The 18301-nt window shown below is 51.9% G+C and overlaps 1 protein-coding gene across 3 annotated transcripts in view; it reads right to left on the reverse strand.

Moving 5' to 3' along the window:
* DLGAP4 (DLG associated protein 4) overlaps window positions 1–18301 on the reverse strand; it is a 144876-nt gene that overhangs the window by 60151 nt on the left and 66424 nt on the right. For 2 of the 3 annotated variants that reach the window (XM_087445314.1, XM_014787473.2), the window contains one exon: window positions 18047–18287. In XM_087445314.1, coding sequence (XP_087301440.1) covers window positions 18047–18287 — 241 coding nt within the window. Of the gene's footprint in view, window positions 1–7729; window positions 8762–18046; window positions 18288–18301 lie in introns of those variants that run through there. The other variant, XM_004430447.3, reaches the window with a different exon arrangement.

An 18301-nucleotide genomic window follows, 5' to 3' on the forward strand; every position in this document is an offset into this window, starting at 1 on the left:
ACAGTCACAGAAAAGTAGGCTGTGGACTTGTGTGCACCCACAGGGAATAACCTACAACAGAGACAGACTTGTGCGAAGAAGACAAGGTACAGAACAGTAGGTAGGGAATATGCCACCGTTTCTGTAATAAAAAGGGATGTTATCGACACAGCTGCCTGTATACGCAGAGTATTTCTGGAAGGAAACATCAATACTGTTCAGAGTGACTATCTAGGAGCCCAGGTGGGAGACAGACTAATTTTTCTACAAAGTTTGAAATGTTTAACCACATACACACATTGCTTTTTCAATAAAAACTCCAGCAAAATGCACCCAGAGACCTCTGGGTCTCAGGCATCAGACTCCCTGGGGGCAGGGCCCAGGCACCCAGTCTCCTCAAAGGCTGCCTGTCTAACCTTGTAGGACAGGTGGTCGGCAGCTGAGAGCAGACAGAGGTGGCCTGGACACCACAGGGCTCTGGGTGGGGAGAAAGTATCAGGGAAGACTCAGGAAAAACTTGGCCTTAAGGCATAGGAAGGATTTGAAGAGAGCTTTGAATGTTGAACAGGTACCGGTGGCAAGAGAGGGTTCCTACCTGAAGGACAAGGGAAATAAGTCAGGCTGGTAAGACAGAGGAAGTGGAAGGAAGGTCTCTCTCAATACGTGATCTTCTCCCCTCCTAAGCTTGGTTCCCACTCATAGGTAGTGAGGGGGCTGGGCCAGAGTCCTTTGCAGACCAGATATCCTAGGATCTGCCTTTATTTCATCCCATTTAATATTAAAGGAGGAAGGGAGGGTTCCCAGCTCAGCACATGGCCACAGGGCTCCACACCTGTGCAGACTGTAATCAAATATTTGGAGGCTGCAGAAAATTCAGGCCAGGATCTTAGGTACAGCAGCCCTTGAGTGACTGCCCCCAGAGGAAAATGAACAGATGGCCTTCTGCTGAGATGCCCTCCCTCGCTTCTTGTTAATAATTAAGTCATTCCTGAAGACCTCCTTTGTCACTTTTGAAGTTCAGTTTGCAGAGACTTGCTGCCTTGGCTGCTTTACCATGATACTCTAGGCTGAGGTCTCACAGGCTACAACAGTCTAGATCTAAGCCAAACCACAGGGGTCTGCAGTGGAAAGAGCCCAGGGAGGAGGTCAGGAGTGCTGGGATGGATCCCGGTTAGACCTCAAGGATACTGTGGACTCTAGGAGGTCAGAAACTAAGTCTCTAAGACTGCTCTACGTGCCACTGCACCCCCGGGGCCAGCCCACCGCCTGGCACACAGCAGGCACTTAATAAATATTTGTTGAATAAATGAGCAGTTTAGCTCATTTATTCCCAGAGTGAATCCCAGAGTGACGTTGGTCAAGTCACCTTCTGGAAAATGAAGATCACAAGAACAGTAATGACCTCTTAGGGTTGTATAAGGATCTACTGAGATAATGCGGATGAAAGTGCTCTGCAAATCAAAAACAGGCTAAACAAATATTAAGGATCCAGAACCAATATGCTGAAAACAAAATAAAAAGAATGAATATACATGAGAATGATCAAACTTATGAGAAAGCACCTGGCAAACGGTAAAGCATTAATCAAATGAATTACTACAATTGAAAGGGACCGCACAGGTCATTCTAGTCCACCGTTCCAATGTCCAAATGCTATTTCACAGGCTGCATCTATTCCAAAGGAATACAAAAGTCCCTCATCAAAACCTTTGTCCAGATATTGGTATGAAAAACATGGATGCAGTTACAATCATACCCTGCATACATCTGGGCTCAGAGAGCATATGCCAATGTAGACTGGCATATGGATCCTGGGGGTGTTCACTGGAGGCAAGGGACGAGTGGGGTGAGTGGAGCATAGAGGCTGTGCCTGCCTCTCATGTGGTCACTGTGCCTCATGATCCAAGGCTGAGGCCCTGCTCAGGGGAGCACACAGAGGAGAATGACTGGCCAAGCCATCAATTTCCTAGCTGCACACTGGGATCAACCATTGCTGCCTCCCATGGTAGCCGCTCGGTAAGTACCAGTGCCCTCTCCCTTCCCTCTGACCAATGAGTATCCCTGGCTGCAGCCTGGGAAATGGGAACCAGGCTCCATCATCTGGCTCTCCTGTGCCGAGAGCACCTCGGGACAAGTCCCTTCCTGCCTTTGCACGTGACTGATTCTGCTGGCTGGGCCAGGGTACACCCTCTCTGGTGGGGCTGGCTGAGAATCCCAACAGGCCCAGTCATGGATCTGCCCACTACTGGACTAGACACATATGAGACCCAACTCTGGAGGTTGCTCACAGCCTGGTGAGTAAAACTGCTGATGTGAAGGCCCCTTATTTCCCTGACCTTCCCACCCTGAAGAAATTCTAAGCTGGCACCCAGCCTCAGCCTTCCAGATCTTTAGAAAGCAGAGGTTTGTGGGCTGTAGGGGATGTATTTCCATGCCCCCAATTCAAGGGGCAAGAAGGCTCAGATTCCTGGGACCTGAACAGTAGGAGTTTCCTTTCCAAGAAGTGGAGCTGAACTGTGGAAACAGCCAGGGTTTGCAGACAGCCAGCTTTGGGTCTGAGCCACATGTTCCTTATCTCTAAAATGGGGATGGTACGTCCACCTGCCTCGGGTTTGTTGTAAGGATTTCATGAGAGCACCCTGGGAGGCCCTGGCACACAGCCTGGCATAGAGCAGGTGTACAAGCAGTGTGGTCAGACTGTTACTTCCTGCCCCAAAGCAGCAACACCCACCATCTTTCTCTCTGGCTTATCAGAGAGATAAGAGCCTGGCCAGGCTCTCCTCAGGGACAACTGGCCCTTCCCACTCCCACAGGCTCCACCCAAACCTTGCCCTCTTCTTTCATCCGGATGCTGGCAAAGCTTCCTCCCTGTCCTCATTTTCATTCATTCAGCCTGCCAACTGTGCTACCCCTGCTCTAAAACCTTCCATGGCTCCCCAAACCCTGTTTTTCAGCTAATGTTTAACACTGCCTACAACCTCCTGGCTCCTCCCAGATATTCGCCGATGCACCAGCAAAACTAGTCTACTTGCTGTTTCCCTAAATACGTACTTCCCTTCCAGCCCCTACACCTCTGTCTTTCGGCAAACCATTCCCCAACTGTCAGCCCCACCCTCTGTCTCTACAGAATCTAGCCCCCCTCAAGAGGGCTTTTGTTTCCTCTGGCTCACACTCACTTCTTCCTTCTCAGACAATGCTTTTCCTCAGCAGACGCTTAATTACAGACTGTCACACAGTCTCTCATAATTGTAGGCCTTGTCTCCCTCATCAGACCACAAGTTCCCAGGGGCAGAGGCCCTGTCTGTCTGTTCTTTCCCATCCTCTCAGAGCCTGGCCCAGGGCTGGGAGGGCAGGCCCCTGGTCAGAGAGTATTTTCCAAGCCCAGTTCAGCTCCAGGCTGAGCCAAGTCTAGCTCTGACCACTTGGTACCACTTCTCCTGCTCTTGTCCTGTGAGTAAACTGTTCACTGGCCAAACCAGACCTTGGTGCTCCAGCTCTTCACTGGGCCAGCAATGTACGGAAATGAGGGAGACCTGGGTGGGGAGGCAGGGCTATGGCTCTCGCCTGGCCCGGGCATGGTCTTGCTCTGGGATCCTAGGCACATCCTCGTCCCTCCCCCTCCCTGGACCTGCTTCCTTACTGTGAAACAAGAAACAATAAGCTTTTAGCTCTAGAATATAGATTTTATTTGTCTTTAAAGTAGCCTTGGTTCCCGGGAGTGGGTGGGTGAGGAACCAGCTGATTCCAACACAGGCTGAGGGAAAGGAGGGAGCCACAGCCAGGACTGGGAAACCTGGGAACCTGAGAGGCACTCAAACCTCATCAACCTCATTAAATTCCCGTTGACGACTGGACTGCATTCCTGCCCAGGTGTTCAATTCCACAGCCCTCACCCTGGCCAGGTCTGACAGTGTCTGCTGCCAGGGCTAAGCAGAAGGGTAACCTGCTTTTGGAAACAACCAATCCTGCCTGAAACAAAGATGTTGACGAGGGTCCAGTTTCCTCACCTGTAAGATGGGGATACTATTGTTACCCGTACCAAAGGATTGTTGCAATAATGCAGTGACAGGATGCCATAAACCACTTAGCACAGTCCCCTGACACCCAGGAATGGCAGTGTGGCACACAGGTTCTCATTTCTTGAGGGGCCTTTACTACATGAGTTCTCATCCACACAGCAGCCTGTGATGTAAGTACTTTCATCCCAATTTGACAGGGAAGAAAACCTGAGGCACAGAAAGTTGATCAATCCAAGGTCACACAGCAGGGACAAGACAAGCTGTGATACACACCCAGGAAACTCTCAGTTCAGCTTTTCCCAGAGTGCAGCTCACAGGCTGTCAGCATCAGACTCCTCCAGAGGGCTGGTTTAACACGTGGATTCCTGCCTGAGAACCACCAAATGAGAATCTCTGGGGATAGAGCTCAGGAACTTGAACTTTATAAAGATGAGGAATCTAAATTTTATCTATGAGAAAACTGAGGCACAGAGAGGTGAAGGGACCCGCCACGGTCACACTTTCAGTAAGTATGAACCTGGGACTGAATTCACAGTCCGACTCTAAAGGCAGCAATCAGAGACTACGAGAGGAGGTGGCATTTGACCACGGGGACCTCGAAGGGAAGAGAGGGCACCATAGGGGGAGGGTAGAGCACAAATAAAGGCTTAGAACAGGAATGGCCAGGCAACAACTGTTCCACGTGCCCTGTGCTTCCCATCCCTGGGGAGTGAAGAAATACACATCAAGCCACTGCTACAGCCTTCCCCTAAGAGCCCAGGGAGAGACAGTCCTGAGCTCACCTGAGCTTCTGGGAGGAAAGCCTGTCATGTGTGGTGTCTACAACCATCAGGTCTCTGGCAGTAGCCCTCTGGGTGTGTCTGGCTGCTGCTCAGGATGAGAAAACCAGGGAAGATGGTGACTCAGTTCCCACCCAGCCTCAAGCTAGTCCCATTTAAATTTGAGATGAGCTCGGAGGCTGGGGAAATGTCAAACAAACCCCCAGTGCAGAACAGATGCCAGACCCAGAGAAGGCGGCCTGCGGGGTAGGCTATCAGGCAGAAGCAATAAGCCGGGAGCAATGCTGTGGGCTCGGGGCGGGGAGGGGGGGAGGACAAGTCAAGAGACCTGGACTCAAGCCCGCCCCAACACTTCCATGCTGTGGGATCCTGAGCAGGTCCCTGGCCCTCTCTTCTTCACACACCTGTGAAACAGAGAACTCCACTGGCTTCTGACTTCCTCCCAGGACTACTGTGAGGAACAATGGTCAGGAAAGAGCCTGGCAGATTATACAATGCCTCACACAGCAAGTGACAGATTAGAGGATTACTCCTATTATTTTTTAGAACAGCCAGAAGGTGCTTTCCTTGTTACCTGAAGCCCAGCCACAGGGGGTGGGGGGAGAGGCTGGGCCTCTGTTTCGTTCCACAGAAACAAATGTGATCTAGATATTTTGGGGAGGTGAAAGTTCACATTTAAGTGCCTACTGTGTACCAGGTGTTTTTTATATACAGTCTCACTTAATCCTCACTACCATCCTGCAGTGTAAATATGATTGAGTCCAGATGAGGAAACTGAAGCCCAAAGAAAGTAACGTGACAAAGATTACACTGGCAGCTGCTGATGCAGACTTATTAAAACCAGGTGTTGGTGGCTCTAAAATCCACACTATTTCTACTCTCTGGAAAAGTCTGTATAAGAGGCAGAACATGCCTGGTATAGAGGCCGAGCTCAAGTACTACCTTCTCCTGGAAGCCCTTCTGATCCCTTTGCCCAGACGGACCTCTCTCCTATGAAACCCCCCAGCACATCATCAGTACACATCTGGTAGCAATCAGCACATTCTCCCTCTAATTCTGTGATAAGCACACTTTTAACAGGTAAGACGAGATGCAGGTACAAATAGGTGATCTTTGAGTTACCTTAGAATTCTGAAATGCCAGGGGCTGGAAGCACCTAAGAGACTATGCCACCCAACTCTCTCATTTTTCAGAAGGAAAAATGCAGAGAGGAAAACACTTGTCTGAAGTCACACAGCATCTTAGCATCAGAGCTAGGAATAGAACCTTGGCATTCTGCCTCACAGAATTTCTTTAGGAATTCCAAGATTTCAAAATCAGTCTTAGAACAAGGATTATTATTCCCATTTTACAGATAAGGAAGCTGAAGCCCAGGGGAAAGTGGCGTGAGAGTGGGTGAGATGTGGGGACCAGAACCCTGATCTCTCACTTCCAAGCCAGGGACCAAGGCCCTCCTCCTCCCCACTGCAAGTAGTCTGTGGAGTGTGCCAGGCACAGGCCCACACTAAAAGGTCAACGGATGTTAGAAATTGTCATTATACACCAGTGGGCAGGTGAAACCAGCCTTACAGTGACCTCCTCAGAGGCAGTGTCATGGAACAGGACCCAGGAGTCCTGGCTTGACCCTCTCTGAGTCCCCGGCTTCTCTGGGCCTCATCTCTAAGACAAGCGGGCTACAATAGCTGATCTCATCTTCTGCTCCGAAGTTCTAGGACATCCTAGGCACCCTGACAGCAGACCCCAGCGGTCTGTGGAGCCTCTGTCAGCTGGGGCCTTTGTTCCCCCACTCTACCGGGAAGCAGGAAAAGCAGCCTGGGCTCAACTACAAACTGACTGACTTTACTCCCAAGGGGCACTGGCCAAGCAGGGCCCACCCACAAACAACAACGGGATGGAAAACAACATGGAAAATCCAACTGTCTACCAGTACAGACATCCAGCGGAACACACCCGCCTATCTTCACAAACTGACAAAGGGCAACCAAGAATCAGGGCACAAACAAGGGACAGCCTGCTCTCAGCCCTATCAGAAGGGCAGGTGTTTTCCTGAATAACTAGGTGGCAACGGAGTGGAAGGTAAAGAACCCTGGACTGGGGAGTCCCAGGCCTGGATCCCTGTCCCAGCTCTGCCATGAACTAGCTGTGTACCCCGGGCAAGCTGCTTTCCCTCTGTAGACCTCTGTTTAAAGACAGGCTGACAGTTCACAAGACATGTCTACAGATGTTTCACTTGATCTTTGTAACAAATCCCATGAGGCCCGCACAATTATTCTCTTTTTACAGATGGAGAAACTGAGTCTTGGAGCGGTCAAGGGTCTCACTCAAGGTCACAGAGCTTGAAGCTGGCAGAACCAAGGGCCCAGAGGTCTTAGATGCCAAACCCAGTACTCAAGGATGGTCAGATTATGAACTTCTCTCTCCCCTCATCCTGATTGAGAGTCTCAGCAAGACCAAGGCAACATAGACCCTTGTTCACCTGCCTAGTCTCGTGGCCTGCAAAGTTCTGGCCACACACCCCACGGCCCAGCTGCCTAGGAGGCCGCACCCCCTACAAAATTTCATTACTCAAGTTGGCAAGAACGCAACCCCCACCCCCAGCCTGATCTAAATAAACGCCCAAGTGATATCACATCCTGCCGGCTCCAAAATAGCGCAGGCCTGCCCACAAGCGATCACAAAGTGCCAGGCCATGCAGGGCCAAGCGGGCAGGGACGTCCAGCCCGTGGCACCCTCCACACACTCAAGCAACTAAAGCAGAAGCCTCAGAGCAGGAAGGCCCCCACTCCCCCCTCAGCCAGACAGCCTGGCCCCTCCCTCCTTGCCCCCTTTGTTGGGAGGCCCCAGAGCCTCCTGCCCCAGCGCTAGCCCTGCCCCAGCGCCAACCCCATGGAGCCTTGGCCGCGGCCAGCCTGCGGGCGGACTCCGGCCCGACCTGGACACCCCACCACTCACATTGCTTCAAGAGCTCCAGACACAAAGCCATGAGGGCCGGATGGGGGTCAGAGCCCCAGAGACCGGCAAAGACAGAAAAGGGGAGAGGGAGAGACAGGGGAACAGAAAGCAGGGGAGACAGGGGTCCGGGGCAAAGAAAGCAACGGGGGCCAGGAGCCCTGGGCAAAGGAGCAGGGTCAAAGGGGGGCCTTCAGCGCAAGAGACATCAAGTGGTGAGACCACTGAGACAGATGTGGGGGCAGAGAGAGACAGGGAGAGCAAAGCAGGGGACCCCGATCCAGAGAAAGGGAGGGTGCAGAGGCCTGAGAGAGAACAAGGAAAGAGACAGACAGCGGACAAACCAAGGTAAGGCAGGGAGGGGCACTGAAGTCAGGGAGTGGGGAGCTTTTGGGGGTCCCAAGGAGAGACCCTAAGGGATCTCGGAGAGCTCAACGTATATGGGGGACACAAAAAGAGGGGAAATCCTGGGGAAATGAGGGCTAAGAGGCAAGACCCCAGGGATTTGGGGGTACAGATGGAAGAGAGGACCCCCACAAGATGTGCGGGAGCTCCGAGGGGAGAGTGTGGAGGGCGTTCTGAAGGAAAGACCTCAAAGATGTGGGGCGCTCTGATGGGGAGTCCGAAAAATGGGGGCGCTCAGTAAGGGAGGCTGTGAGGGACGAGGAGCGTTCCGAGGGGCACCCGAGACCGGGAGCGAGGGAGGGGCCGCGGCACCGCGAGGGCAGAGACAAAGAGACAGCGAGCCAGGGAGAGACAAAGCGGGCGGAGCGGGACACGGGCCCGAGAGCCGGCGGCCGGACAGAAGGACGGAAGCGCAAGCGGGCGGGTGGGTGGGTGGGTGGACGGACGGACGGACGGACAGACGGGGAAGAGGGCGGGGGCAGGGTCGGGCGGGGGCGGGGCCCGTTTCCTCGCGGGGCCGCGGCGGCTCCGGGCGGCGCTGGGCGGGCCCCGGGCGTCCGGGCTGAGGCGGCGGCGGCGACGACGTGGACCGGACAGACGGACGGAGTGACGGACTGGCTGGCGGCAGCTGCGGCCAGCGGCGGGCACTCACCCTCCTCCCTCACGCGGCCCGGCCCGACGCTCCGGTTTTGTACGCCCGAGGGGCGGGGCCTCTGGGTTAAAGCCCCGCGCCGGCCCCGCCCCGCCCCGCCCCCCGCGTCAGCCGCGCGCGCGCGTCCCCCGGGATTCCCGGGGCGGGCGGGGGCGCGCGCAGCCCGCTCGGCACGTGGCCCGCGCGCGCGCGCGCGCGCGCGCGGCGCGCTGAGTCCTGCCCACGCCCAGGCCGGCCGACTGTGAGAGGGAGCGCGCGCCCACGTCGGCACGCGCATGCCTGAGCACGGGGGCTCCGCCCCTCGGGCCGCCGCGCCAAACCGGTTCCAGCTGGAACGGGACGCATGCTCTGTACGGGAGGCGGGCTGGGAGAGTTCACAGCAGTACCGGGGGTAGTGTGCTGGTCGTCTCACCTCCGTATGGTCAAATTAGCCCTCAAGTACTATCGAGTCTACGTCCTAAATGATTGTAGTTGTCCCCTCCGCCCCATCCTCACTTTGCTGTCCTCATCTGGACTCCTTCAGATTGGGTTCAAATCCCCGCTCAGCTTCCGTAGGCCTGTGTGACCTTGGACAAGATGCTCATTCAACCTCCCTGAGCCTTCGTTTTCTCCTCAGCAAAATAAAACCAGCACACCCACGGTGCCCTGGAGAGCAAAGTGCAGTTGGCACTGCCTAAATCCATAAATCAGTCTCTTCCCGCCTCATGGCCGTCCCAGTTGCCAGCTTTTCCCCGGCGAGTCCCCCCTCTTCACAGTCCTGGTCCTGAGTCGTCTCCTTGGTGGCCTCATCCCTCCAAGTCGCACCTACTGTAGATCTGTCACCCATAGACCCAGCTCTTGTTCCCAGACCTGCCTTGCTGGGTGACCTAGGCAAGTCCCTTCCCTTCTCTGTGCATCTCTTTTCCAAATATAAAATGAAGAAAAGAATCTTACTGAAGATGATACAGTGTTTCTGATACCACTGTGGCGATTTTTGCATAAAGGTATAATAATAACAAGCAACTGAGGGTTACTGAGCCACTTTGACGCCAGGCACTGTGCTAAGCGCTTTGAAAATATTAGCTTACTTTGTCCTACTCACACTCACTACGCTACACCTGTACTATTCACTTAGTAAACTGATTAACTTAAAAAATTCAGGAAGTCCCTAAGCACAACGCTGACTGTCTTGCTCTGACCCAGCCACACCGGCCCCTGCTCCTCCAACACACCAGGCAGCCTCTTGCCTCGGGGCCTTTGCACTCTTGCCTTTGCCTGGAGTACTTCCCCTGTAGACTTGTTCCCTCACTTCCTTCAAGTCTTTGCTCAAACATCTTTCTCAATGAGTTCTACCCTAGCTACTCTGTTTACACTGCAATGCCCCTCCCCTCCCCTGCGAGCACTCCCAGGACCCCTTGTTCTGTGCTTCTTTCCCATAAATCATATACTTGTTATTTATGCTTATTCTTTTTTGTCTGCCCCCACCCCCGAATAATGTACTCTCCGTGAAGGCAGCAGTTTCCCTTTTGTTTACTGATGTGTCCCTGGTGCCCAGAGCACAGCCTGGACTATTTTAGGTGAATAATAAACATCTACTCAATGACAGGGCTGCCAGATTGCAAGGCTCATATCCTTAGCCACGGTACTGTAGGGCCTCCAAGGTTCACTTTAAGCACCTTAGTCTCTCCTCCTTCAGCCTGACATCTCTGCCCTTGAGCGTGTAAGGAATGCTTCTGTCTTGTTCAAGAATCTCAATTCTGGGATTCCCGGCCTGCCCACCAGTCCTTAAGCCTAATCACTATTTTCCCCCAGAAGGTTCAATGGGTCTGCCAAAAAATGGGACTGAGAAGAGTGACGATCTATGCACTGAGCACATGGTGGGCCCATTAACCAGGATCTATGCACTGAGCACATGGTGGGCCCATTAACCAGGATCTATGCACTGAGCACATGGTGGGCCCATTAACCAGGAACGTCCTGGTCCAAGGCTTGGTGGAGCTCAGTGAGGAGCCCTGCCTTCTGCCCAGTGCCTTCTGTGGAGAGGTGCAGCAGCAAGGAATTCTGGCTCCTTATCACTCAGTCTGAGAAGGCCTCCTGGGTCCTCCCATTACTCTCCAACCCTACGGTCCCTGCCCAGGCCTCACTGTGCCTTGCCTGGACCACTGCATCAGCCTCCAGTCCATCCTGCCCAGGTTGCCAGATAATTCTCCCTGAAACTCCTGTAACCATACTGCATCTCTTTACCAGGAACCTGGATGGCTCCTCTCCACATGGGATAATGGGGAACTCAAGGCTTTGGAGTCAGGCAGACCCAGGTGGGAAAAGCTCTTTGATCTACTAACTGGGTGACCTTGACTTGACACTCACTTTCTCTAGGCTGCAGTTTCTTGTAAAATATCTGTAAATGTGTATGTGCATGTGTGTGTGAGGTTAAACTGGGTTAAATCAGGAATGTCAGATAGGTGTAACCATCCTGGCCATGGCAGACATCACTAATTGATGGTGGTACACTTCTCTGCTTAACTAAATCTCAGTCCTGAGCTCCAGGGATCAGAGATGACATATGAGTTGAAGTCTATTTGTCATCTCTGGACATGATGTTCTTTGAGGTTCCTCTCAGCCCTGACACTCTGGGGTTGGAGTGTCCAATCTGACAAGAGCCTGTGGTGTAATAACCAGAGATTGCAGAGGGTTAGGCCTGGGAGAGGGCTTGGGGGACAAGGCTGACTGGAGGGTTGGCTGCTTCCTAAAATTTTGTCAGCCTCCTTTCCTTTGTCTATGGAGCGGGGAATGAATTAGAACTGGGAGAGTTCTGGGGGGGTGGGGGGGAAGGAGGGAGGGCAGAGTACTCTGTGACTTGGATGGGAGATGTTTGGGGGTTCCACAAACCCAAGCCTCACAACATTGATGGAGAATTTGAGGCACAGGGAGGGGCTGGGGTGCACCCAGAGTGACACAGTAGAGCTGAAACTAGAACTCAGGGCCCCAGAGCAAGGAGCAAGGGTGTATCCCAGGCCCGGGAACCTATCCCAGCTCAGTCTAGAGCCTCAAGCACTGCCAGGGAGTGACCCCAAGTGTGTGTACCTCTGTGCGTGTGTACACACATGTACACATATGCAGGTGCAGAGAGTGCAGTTGGCAGGAGCAGGGGTGCCACCCAGCAGCCCACCACCTGGCTTGCTGAGGTCCTTGGATGATGTCACAGCCTCCCTTGTGATTCAGAGGGAGTGGGAGAGACACAGAAAGGGAGGCTAGGGAGGGAGGAGGGCCAGAAACTGAGAGGGAAAAAAGGAAGAGAGAGTGCGGGGAGAAACAGGGCTGGGGGAGACAGATGGAAGGCTAAGATGGTGGGGAGGTGGGGGAGAGGAAGGGGAAGCTGGAAGAAAGGGATGGAGGAAGGGAGGGGAGAGAAAAGAATGAGCACTAATGGGAGATGGGCAGAGGAGGAGGAGGGAGGAAGAGGGAGGGAGGGTTTTCTCTGTTCTTTCTTCTTCTCTTTCTCAGAGGCAGAGAGAGAGGAGGCAGGATGGGGCAGACTGAGGGGTGATGGTACCCCTGTGGCCCCTCCCAGGTAGGTCCTTTGGCTGGGGAGGGGCATGTATATGCAGCCAAGCTGCTGCTTCCCCCACCATCCCAGCTGGAGCTGACCCAGCCTGCCAGTCACCTACCAGAGCTATTTCTGGAATGTGGAATCTGGGTCAGAAATGGGGAGGGAGACAGGGGGGTGGTGGCTGGGAGGCTGGCCAGCTCTGAGTGGGTAGGTGGGTGGGCAGATCCATGTCCTGGCCACAGCCACTCCAGAGGGGCCCACCCCTTCCAGGCTCTCACTGCCTCAATAACCACCCCCCACTTACCCACCCGCCTACATATGGCCCGAGAGCATATGCACCCATGTGAGAGTGACAAAGAGCTTTCAAGCCCCTCAGCAACTTGGGGGCTCAGAACAGCCCTAGGTGTGGGATAGGACCTGGACCACTCACTCATTGGAGTGAGGAGAGGGGGCAGCCTTTTGAGCAGGGGTGATCCTGCGGGGAGACAATGTCTGAGTGAGGGTGTGCCTATGTGGAGGGAGGTGATGATGGGCAGGATTGCCATGTATGGTTGGACAAGTTTCACACTGATTAAGGATGCCACATATAACGGGGGTGCTGTTCACAACAAAGACATAATTGAATTATATACTTATTATGACAAATTTCTGGCAGATGGCAGTAAAGGACCTTATTCTAATAAAAACTGTACATCATGACAATTTTTCAACAGATGGCAGTTAAGTGTCTTGGGAGGAGCACCTTTTCCTAACCCAGCACAAAGGTACTGTATGGACCAGCTGCAGCTCTAGGCATAGGTTTGACAATCTGGTGGCTTTGGCTTTCCCTGCGAGACAGGTGGGTTTACCTGATGAGCGTGAGGGGATCAGAGGGTAGAGGCGAGAGGAGCAAGTATGTAGTGCTCACTGCAGAGCCCTGGAACGACGGTTGAACGTTTCCCCCAGGGAAACATGGGGGGTGAATTTTTTGGTGGCTCCAATATGCTAGGGGGACGATTTCCTCACAGGTGTAGAGGTGGCATGAGCCTTGAAGGAGACACACATGTATGTGAATGTGTGTGCTGGTGTAGGTAGAGATGAGGTGTATATGTGTACATGTGAGAACATCAGTGTGCGTGTGTGATATATGGGTCTAAGGGTAAAAAACTTATTATATATGTCTATAAGTAGGTGCATATGTGCACACGTCTGGGTAAGTGTCAGATGCTATACGATACTTTCTTGAGTGTCTTGGTTTGGGCTAAAGCCCTCAAACTGAGAATAACTGGAGCCCCACATTCCTACATCCAGCCAGATGCTGGATCATCCATATCGGATGTGCTGGGGGAGCTGTAATTGACTGGATTTTTGGTCTCAATTCTCAATCCTTCCCTGTATTCATGCCCTTTGCTATGTAACTGCAGTTTCTCTCACGAAAAGTGGAGTCTACTTCCCTGGACCTTGGCTTCGGACTCATGTGACTTGCTTTGACCAACCAGATGTTAGCAGATATGACACAGAGACTTGAAAATGTGCTTGCATAGTGGGGTTTGCCCTCTTATACTTCTGCCACCACCATGAGAAGAGCATGCTTTTACTAGGGCACTCATTCCAGGAGTACCTTTGGGTTCCAAGAGGAGGATGTAGGACATGCAGAGCAGAACCAGCCAACTTGCATACTCATGAATGAGAACAAATGCATATTATTGTGTGCCACTGAAATTATGTGCTTGCTTGTTACACAGCATTATTGTGGTAATAGCTGACTAATACAGAAATTGGTACCAAGAATGGTGTGTTAGCAACAAAAATGAAAATATGAAAAAGTGGCTCTGGGACCAAGTGGTGAGCAGTGAGTGAACTGTCAAAGGAAGCTTAAAAAAAGGTGACCCATTATGTAGAGACAAAACACTTGGTAGAACTGTCAATCTACAGTAACTTGAAGAGAGCAAATGGATTTGGGCAAGATGGTTTCCAGGCAAAATGTGGAAAGCAAAAGCTGGCTCCTTTGGGCTACATTTGATAAGGACTTAGAAGAAAGAGAGGAACTCATAAAAAATATAGGAGTGTTGTAGCGCAGAGAGTGTTTAGAGGGAATATAGAGAGCCTAGAACTTGCTGAGTTGGAAAATAAATCTGTCAACTCCAGCCTCTCCTGCCAGTAAATCATTCTTAAATTAAGACAGAGACTGGACAAAAGACAAAGATCAAACCAAGGTCATGGCCAGTTCAGATATAGCATGTGGACCAGATCAAATCAAGGGTATGGTTATAACATCTTTTATTAATACTCTAAAATAATAAGGTACCATCTAGTAGATGCTCTCAGCTACTCAAAAGGGCTTCCAGAAAGCTGAAGAGCTTGGCCTCACAGAAGCCTGCTGTACTCAAAGTAGTTGTAATTGAGTCTAGAGAGACTGGCATGACTCAAAAATAATTGTGGGTGTGGCTTTTGGCACATGGAGTTAAGTGGAATCAAATACGTAAAAAACCCATAAAGTGTTTGAGGTAGGTACATGGCCAAAATTATGATCAGCTTAGGTTAAAGGGACTGAGGCCATTCAAGATGTAAAAAGACATCTGAGTACCTAACTTTCTTCAGGCAGGAGGCAGGCTAAGAAAGCTGTTCAGCTGCCCAAAGGGCATATTCTTCAATGTTCCCTTCAGAAGTGGCCAAAAAGGCTAATGGAAAAGGAAGCATTTTCAGAGAGCAGAACCAAAAGCTGTGGAAAACAATGGATTAGTGAGTCAACCCCAGGGAGTAGAGATTGGGCCTAATCAAGGAACATTCCCTATCTCAGAGTATTCTCCCAGTAGCTGCCCAGAAGGACTCCAGAATTGCCATGGATCAGTAAGTTTCTGAATTCCCATGCTCCCTCTTGATCATGAATTGCAGTCATACTGTCCATATTTTGCCAATGTGTTGGGAGTTGGCGGGGGAGGTAGATAACTTTCTTTTTTAGATTTTAGGTCACTCAATCATGAGAAGCCACATCCAGAACTGATATAGATCATGAGATCTTGATGTTATGATTGGATGAGACTTTGGGGGGGGGTCTTAAGTATAAGCATATTTTCTATGTGAGAGGGACATGAATAAATGTGGCCAAGAGAGTGGACTATAGTAGACTGAATTATTGACCCTGATTCTTCACTCCTCCCTGTATCCACACTCTTTGTCATATAAATATAGTTTTTTACACAAAGGTGGGAGGGTACTTCTCCATCCTTTGTCTTTGAGCTCAGTCAATATGACTTGCGTTAGCCAATAGGATTTTAGTAGATATTATGCAGGCAGGGGCCTTGAAATGTGCTTATATAATTAAACTTGCTCTCTTGTGTTTCTGCCATCACCATGAGAAGAACATGCCCTGGCTAGGCCACTGATCCCAGTACTCTTTGGTTGCAGGAGGAGGATGAGAGACATGTGGAGCAGAGCTGTCCCAGCTGACCCACAAACTTGGGAGCAAGAAATAAATGTTAATTGTTGTATTAGAATGATTTTACGGTTTGTTATGCAGCACTATTGTAGCAATAGCTGACCCATCCTCAGCCCATTTGAGTGATTGGGGTTGGGGAAGGTTGGGGAATGAGGGTTTATTAGAAGAAAATTGCTGAGGTGCTATATGTCCCCCTAGGCCCACCTCATGCTTAGAGAACTTCTCATGCGCCTGATGATGTGGAGAATCTGATCCTTTACCTGAGGCTTCTATGGGACTGTAGTGGACTGCTTGGGAGAGCCTGGCAGGGATCTTCTGGATTTGGGGGCCACAGAACCTGGGCCTCAACACCTGCTTGGAGACCTCTAAAATGGAGAGGCTGGCAGGGCTACCTGTGACCGGCAGGTCTAGAAGGAAGGCTGTAGCAGACCAGCCCATACTTTCAGACTTCCACAAGGCAAAGGCCTCATCTTCAGACAGGTTAAGTGGGAGCCAAGGAAGAAAGTACGGCTGAAGTTGTCTTCAGAGGATTCTGCCCAAGATGCCTGCCTGGCAGGGCCAGGTCCCCTAGCAAAAAGAGGCTGAGCGGGGAGGAGGGGGACCACCGGATGGAAGAGCTGAGGGGGAATAAGAAGCAGTGGCCTGGAGGGGCATTGCCCATGCCAGGAAAGAAGGCACCATGAGGGCCCTGCAGGACAGGAGAAACTCCAAAAGCACCACCTCGGAGAAAGAGTCAGCATGCGGCATCTGTCATCTAGCAAGTCCTGATGCCAGACAACACCTGCAGTAGCTGCCTTCCCCTCCCACCTGGAGAGACCAGAAACAGCCATTGGTGAACCAGAAACAGAGAAGACATGACCACCACACACAGCTCCCCACTGTGGGCTTCCCAGCCCAAGCCAGGCCCTAGCTGCAGGTGCATGAGACTTGAGGTGGACAAGACTGAAGTTATGAAATGAGACCAGACTGGGCTCCATACCTGAAAGTGAGACTGCTCCTTAAGGCCTAAAAGTGACTGGAAAAGCTCAGGGATCTACTCAGATATCACCCAGGGTTTGGAGGGCAATAGTGAAACAAAATGGTTTCTTGCTCTGCCCCCTGCAAAGAGCAGTTCACTCCATTAATAAGCTAGTTTCCTATGTAGAGAATATCCATGGGATTCAGGTTCATTTATTTACCTCACACACCAATTGAGCAATTGAAACAGTTGTCTCTCTTCCTACAACAATCCAACCCCAACTGCCTTCGACTATCAGGAAGCTCAGAGTCAAGTGGGAGAACCATTGATAAAAGCCATTACTTGGCAGCTCCTACCCCATGCAAGGTCCTGCCTAAACACTCCTATGCTCATGGGCCGGCTCCGTGGCTTAGCGGTTAAGTGCGCGCGCTCTGATGCTGGCGGCCCGGGTTCGGATCCCGGGCACGCCCCAAGGCACCACTTCTCCGTCCAACGCGAGGCCGAGTCCCACGCACAGCAACTAGAAGGATGTGAACCTATGACATACAACTGTCTACTGGGGCTTTGGGGGGAAAAAAATGAATAAATAAAATCTTAAAAAAAAAAAAAAAACACTCCTATGCTCATTTCATCTCCTCAAGAGCCCTCTGGGTTCTGGCTTATGCCTCAGTTTGTAGATGGGGAAACTAAGGCTCAGGGAGGAGAACTAGCTAGCCAGAGTAAGCTCAAAGCTCTCTTTACTAAACCAGAAATTGTCCCATGATTTTCCTTGGTCTTGATTTTCATTGCTTGCTCTGTGCACGGTCCCCTTTATTCTCTGATTGTGCATGGGTTATCTTCAAGGATTTAGAACAAGTATCAGGAGGATAGGTTGTCCCAATCAGTTGTGAATATAAGAGAAACCTGCAAACTCATCTCTTTGAGGAGGAGATCAATGCAGATCCCATCCTCTCCCTGCAGGGTCCCACCCTCCCCACAGGTTTGCTTACCTGAACTAATCTAAACAGGTAGGTAGGGCTTCAGTAAGCCCTGCCCACCAGCTGGTGGCTGCTCTGAGCCAGGATCTCGACAGTCAGGGGCAACCAAGCTTCCCGCAAGCCCAGTGGAGCCTTCTCCAATCCCCTCACCCCCACAACCAGTGGTGACGTCTGCCTCCGTGACCCTCATGTGAGCTCCAGTTCTCCAGCTGGTGGGAAGTTCAGCCCCAAGACCTCCTGCTTTTCCTCCTAACCATCCCTCCAGTCTTGGCCAGCCCACCGTGGATTCTTCCCCAGCACTGGCCCACCAGGAATGATCCCAGGGGTCCCCTTGCAAAAAAAAAAAGAAAAAAGAAGCCCTCTCCCTGTCACAGTACTCACTCGGAAGTGTGCGACTGTTGCTGAGGCTGCCGGTGCTGGGCGGTGGGGAGAGGGACTGCAGGGAGACACTGTCCTCCTCCTGCGAGCAGCCCGCCTGGATGGCACGCAGGTAGCTATGGCTGCGGGAGCGGAAGTAGCTGGGCAGCGGCAAGTCGAGCGCCTCTGCCGCTGCCGACTCCGCCTCGCTGCAGGCAGACTCACAGGCAGCCTCGTACTGGTCGCTCAGATCTGCCTCCCGTACCTGTCCAGGCAAAG

The sequence above is a fragment of the Ceratotherium simum genome, chromosome 21, assembly GCF_057802395.1.
Source record: "Ceratotherium simum simum isolate JZ-2026a chromosome 21, ASM5780239v1, whole genome shotgun sequence".
Classification (NCBI taxonomy): Eukaryota; Metazoa; Chordata; class Mammalia; order Perissodactyla; family Rhinocerotidae; genus Ceratotherium; species Ceratotherium simum.